At 40.2% G+C, this 6,000-nt stretch overlaps 1 protein-coding gene across 1 annotated transcript in view; it reads right to left on the reverse strand.

Moving 5' to 3' along the window:
- Positions 1-6,000, reverse strand: part of tafa5l (TAFA chemokine like family member 5, like) — a 69,625-nt gene that overhangs the window by 45,594 nt on the left and 18,031 nt on the right. Inside the window, exon 2 of the mRNA XM_037684360.1 lies at positions 4,981-5,130. Within this exon, the coding sequence (XP_037540288.1) occupies positions 4,981-5,130 (150 nt within the window). The remainder of the gene's footprint in view (positions 1-4,980; positions 5,131-6,000) is intronic.

Consider the following 6,000-nt stretch of genomic DNA (forward strand, 5'->3'; position numbering starts at 1 on the left):
ATCCGGAAGGCTTCATCAGTCAAGGAAACACACAAAACTGGTTCTTCCCCCAAACAGCTTACTCCAAAGTGGAACAAACCGCATTATTGAGCATAGACTGTTTTGGTTCTGAACCAGTTTGACATGACTGTCGACGAGGAAGTCGACAAAGGAAGTCCAGTTAACCACTGTTGTCTATCCAAACAGGTCTCACTTGTAAATGAGTCTTCGAGGCTCAATGTGATTTATCTGTTTAAATAAAGGTTGAATGAATGAATGAAGAGGGCCGGCTCCAGAGGAGGGGGTGTGCCAAAGAGACCATCTTAGCACCAATATAACTGGTTTGTTCCACCTTGGAGTAAGCTGTTTGGGGGAAGAATCAGTTTTGTGTTGTGTGTTTTCTTGACTGATGAAGCCTTCCGGATGGAAGGTGAAACATTTCAGCACAAATAAAAAGAAACTGTCCAGATGACCTGACTGAAAATTGTTAGATTGTATACCTGGATTATTGAGCATGGACTATTTTGGTTAACTAAATGAATACTACAGCTAGAGCTCCATCCTCTGCTGCCATCACCATCACAAAACACCCAATAATATGAATTCACTGTAAATAATGACTGTCCAAGCAGAATATTTGCCCAAGCTGACAGAGGGAGACATGAACACCTCAGAAAAGTCCAAAACAATCAAAACAAGATAAAATATTTAAAATGTGAATGTTGATTTTTTTTTTTTTTTTTAAGGGTTGTTATGAACACTTTTTTAAATATCAGAATGTGTTCTGGGGCATGTTTTGGGGGTATTTCTGGGTATGCTTGGGATATTTTTTGTGTGGTAATAAAGTATTCTTTGGATTGCTTCCAGTACTTTTTATGAGCTGCAGCCCAATCAAAACAGCTTTTAAACTGAAAAAAGACAGCTTGGAAAATTGCAGTCTGATTTAATTGCATATTTAATAAAGTAGCATACACACGAGCGCAGGTTGTCTGTCTAGACGTATGCTGCTAAAATTAGCCCTGCCTGTAAACTCACAGTATCAGAACACGCTTCTAGCATTCGCTAACACTCTGCTGAGATTAGGGGTCACTGGTTCCATCAGAACATCACAGAAAGGTCAGTGGACCCGTCTGATGACCTGAAAGGACGATAATAAACTGATCGAGAACACATGAAGTTTGTGTTGTCTTAAAAACGCAAAAAGGAATATTCTCAGTGAGACGCACACACGAGTAAGCATGTTTATAAGGCAGTAAATAATGTTCATGCTCAGAGGGGAAGAGAGGCATTTATGGGAATTTGTATTAGAAGTCAAAAATACTAAATATGCTCTGAAGTAAAGGTCAGCGGAGATTCTTGCACTGATTTTTCCTGCTTTACGGGATGTAAAATTAACTACTTAAATCCAAGAGGTGATGGACTCCGGTTCTACCGTGATCCCGTTAGCAACACGTCAGATCCTTAATGGTCCGGCTAGTAATGGATTGTTGGGCGTGGCGTAGCAGGGCGCCAGCGATAATTAATTTTCTGCTGCTGTAATCATAGTTCTCTCCAAATTAATCAGCATCTGTAAGGTGTTACAGAGGGACATCTGCAGAGAGGGAGGCACTGTGGGAAACGGAGGGCCTGTGAGATGGTGGTTGAGTGTCATGGCTGTTTGATTAAGGCTAACATGATTCACTGGATGATGCAGCTAATGGCACATTGGACGTGTGTTATTTTAAAACAGTCTGACACAAACTCCTCCACCTCCTTAAATTCTTTCATCTCCCTTATCCCCATAACCAGAAACTATTCAATAACAGAAAAGGGCCCTAAAGTGTTAAATCTTATCTCCAAAGTGGATGAACGCTGCACATTCTGTGTTGCAGATGAGCCTTGACAAAGACTCAAGAAGAAACGAGCGGGACATTTTAACCTGATGCACCTTGAAGATACAAAAATTGTGATAATCACAGTTAGAAGTTCAACAGTCCAAAAAGCACCAGAAAGTGAGACATGCAAAGTGACAATCAACTGGCTGGTTACACAACCAAATTACACCAGGACTTACTTTTAATGGGAAAAGAAGAAAACTCAAGCAATTAGTTCTCTGAGCTTTTTGTGGGTGAGGTTTTTGTTAGCCTGACTTTCATATGGAGAGAACATTTCTCCAGACACAGGTGCTTATGTTCAGGTATAGAGTTTGATGGCTTCATGTACTGTAATTATTACCATTAGGCCATTTTGTTGCGTGTGTTTATTTGGCTGGAGCATTAGCTAAATATCTCATAAACCAATAAAGCAAATACAACTAAAAAAGGCCTACCACTCAGACAATTAAAAGTTAGTTTGGTGGTAGCTAAAGCTCAGTCCCAACACATACTCTGAGCACTAACTGACCACATGAGACATGTTTTTAAAAACGTAACTATTAATAGTCGACTCTGTCCGTCTATTAGCAAAATATCACACAAAACAATAAAAAGATTTACCTCCACAGTTCAATATGTTTTTGGAGTCATTGCCCAGGTCATTGCCACAGCTAATACACATTAACCAACCCCAAAAATGGCTATAACTTAGCCAATTTTACAGATAATGAGCTAAAACTGTTCAAGTTCAAGAATGTTTATTTTCCCCAAGGGAGTATTTTGTTTCACATCCAGTAGGCAGACAAAACATCCATACAAGATAAGACATTGAGACATCAAAATAACAGTACAAACATCATCACTGTTTGTTGAGAAGCCTGATCGCTACAGTGGTGAATGAGTTTTTCAGTCTGTTCGTTCTACATCTGGGCTGCAGATATCTGTGTCTAGATTAAGGACGCACGATATTATCGTCGTGGTATCAGTATCGGACGATATTAACGTTAAAGTTCAATATCGGACATCGACCATTCCATCAAAATAACTCATCAATATAAAAGACGCAGTTTTGGTATGACAACCCAGTGACAAGGATGCCTGCAGCGGCAGCACAACGTGATGATGTCACGCGCACCTACCTGATCTCACGGCGGAGAGGAAAGTTCAAAATGTCGGCGGTGTGGAAGGTTCTATTCTGTTGAGGATGTCGGATTCCGAAGATTTTTGGACTACCTTGAGCTTCGCTACATCATCCCCAGTTGGAGATATTTTTCCAATGTAGCCTTACCCAAGTTACAAGCCGTCATTTCCGACGTCATTAAGAAACTAATAGCCGACAGCACTTGGGTGAGTTTTACCACAGATATGTGGACGTCGTGTTAGTCCCGTTAGCGTGATTAGTCTTACGGCACAATGGATAGACAAAAACTTTGAACTTAAAAAGTCTCTCCTTCATGCACAGGAGTGCAGAGGATCCCACACTGCAGCTATAGGAACCTGGAACAAGCCTCCACAAGTGAGACAGCATCGCAGGTGACTAATGCTAATAAATAACATTTAACACTTTTCATTTAATATAAGTTAAAGTGCTATGCATATCAAATGGCTGTTACTGAATATATGTCACCAGCTTTTACGCAATTTTTGTAGCAAATAAGCCTAAATAAGAGGCCTATGTTCTGACAAAGGAAAGTGTATATAAAACATCGGTATTGGTATCGGCCAAATAAGTTTTAACATATCGGTATATCGGATATCGGCCAAAAATCCAATATCGTGCATCCTTAGTCCAGATGGAAGCAACCTGAACTCACCATGGAGTGGATGATCAGGATCTGCCAGAATCAGCCTGACCTTGTTCACTGACCTGACCTTGTGTAGGTCAGTGAGGTTCTGTAGGGCTATGCCAGCAGTTTTGATGCACATCCTGACAATCCAGCTGAGCATTATCTGCAACACGTACCCAGGGCACTACAATATTTTTGCCTAAAACTTTGACTTTAAATATTGTTTTTATCATGAACCACTGGACAGATGTTTATGAAAGTTCTGAAAAATAATCATGGATGTACAACATATCTGAAGCCTAGTAACTTTTGGAGTCAAACCAATCCAAGATGGCTACCACAGCTAATTGACATTAGTCAACTCAAAAAATGGCTATAAGTCAGTCAGTGTTACAGATATTGAAGTGAAATTACAGTAAATGTGGTAGGACAATCATTCACAACACATTTTGAACAAAAAGGCTGCAACTTAGTCGTTTCTCTAAACTAACAGATGTTAGTTTAAAGCCGTAAATGTGGCATGTGATTTGTATGTTTTGAAGGACTGTTGAGCATTTCATAATGTTTTATGATAAAGCACCACATATTAAACTTTACTGATAAACAATTTCAATTTCATGCAGAAGACGCACCATGCAATAAGTTTTGGAACATCGACCTTATATTAAGCTGATCTGGTTTCTCAAATTGTGTCTCATAAATTTTGGTTGACATAAAGTGTTGAGCTGTTATTTTGCGTTATTTCCTTTTGCTTGAGCTCGCACAGTCATATTGCTTGGGGATAAAATGTATTTATTAGGGGGAAAAGAAAGTACTTTCTGTTAGGAAAGACTTATATTGTGCAAAGTGCTTGGCTACAGTTTGAGCTGTAATGGAACAGAAACATCATTATTGCTAATAGTTACACCTGCGCCATGTTTTTACCTGATATTATTTTCCTGATGTTCTTGTTCTGTCAATGCCATTAAAATGCTGGAGTTAATGACTCCACTGATAATGTCATGCATTATTGTTGTTTTAAAAAATGCATGTTTTTTTTTTTCAAATTATAATTTTTAAAGAATAGTCTTTATTTTAATAAAATAGGACTGGCTTTGTCGTATATACCAGCAGCTATGGCTGTTTTTGGCTTCCATACTTAAGGACCATTTGATGATTTTTTTTTTAATTTGTTTTGTTTTTTCATTTTTATTGCTCAAATGCTTTGGCAAAGAGAATGAAACAGTGTAAACAACATGGAAATGATTCTCTTCTCATTTGGACATCTCACATTTTAATAACTTCGCCTGATACGCTGACTTACACCAGCTAAGAGCTGGAGCATCTGTTCTAGCCGTGATTAGTGAGGTTGCTCAACTCACCATCTACACAGGCTGGTCTCGCCCTGGTGGTGCCGGCGATCTGGCCTCTCCGGCAAGCGCAGCGGGCAGTCTGCCTGGCGATTGTCCGTCTGGGAACACTACTGTCTCTATTGAGCATCACTATCTCACAGGTTCCCACCGCCAACTGGCCTGCCAAACACAAGAGAGAGGGGAAAAGTGCATCACATTAGCATAATGGGATCGTAATTAACATGTTACAGAGGAGCAACTGGTGTTTGTAGGTAAAAACAGTCTGCCAGTTTATCCAGAACCTTTTATTTTTTTGCTGTATGAGGCGCCTGATGACTGATTTTATATTTGAGGTGTAAAATCTCAAACATTTATAAGAAGAAGATTTTGATGCGTTAATGCTGTTGGTCAGAATATCTGTTTTAGTTTTAATATGTTGTTCTGTAGTAAACAAAAAATAAGGATTATTATTGCAGCTGAAAGATGATGGCTTTGCTCAAGTTAGTGTGTGTCTGTCCGCTGCAAATTATCTCATAAACCTCATGATGGATTTTTCTGAAACTCTAAGAACGCTGGATGTCCATGCGTCGCAGTATGGCCGCACTGGCGGGAGCTCCGCTTCGACTCGCTCTTTATTTGTTCCTGTTGTTTTTGTTTTAACTTATTTTGCACCTACACTGTACACCCACGCTACAGGTAGGCTATGAACGCAACGCACTTTTGGAGTTTTGTGTTCGCTGCCTTGCCATTGTACCATCGTGGTTCAGTTCCCGGCACGCTTCCAGTCTCGGGCTCAGGCTGTCATGGCGACCGTCTCCATGATCCGAACTCTATGGAACAGTTTGGTTCCGTGGAGAAACCTTGGATGTTCTGTGTCTGCCGGACCCGGTTCTGAAGGGCAGTCCTCGCCCTTTGCCGTGGCCCTTATTATAATGCTGTAACGGGACCGTGTTGCTAACAAGACCACATCGCTAACAGAACCACACTGCTAACAGGACCATGCTACTAAAAGAACCTTACTGCTAATAGGACTATGCTGTTAAGAGAACC

Source organism: Nematolebias whitei, chromosome 11 (assembly GCF_014905685.2).
Source record: "Nematolebias whitei isolate Nwh7 chromosome 11, NemWhi1, whole genome shotgun sequence".
NCBI classification, from domain to species: domain Eukaryota; kingdom Metazoa; phylum Chordata; class Actinopteri; order Cyprinodontiformes; family Rivulidae; genus Nematolebias; species Nematolebias whitei.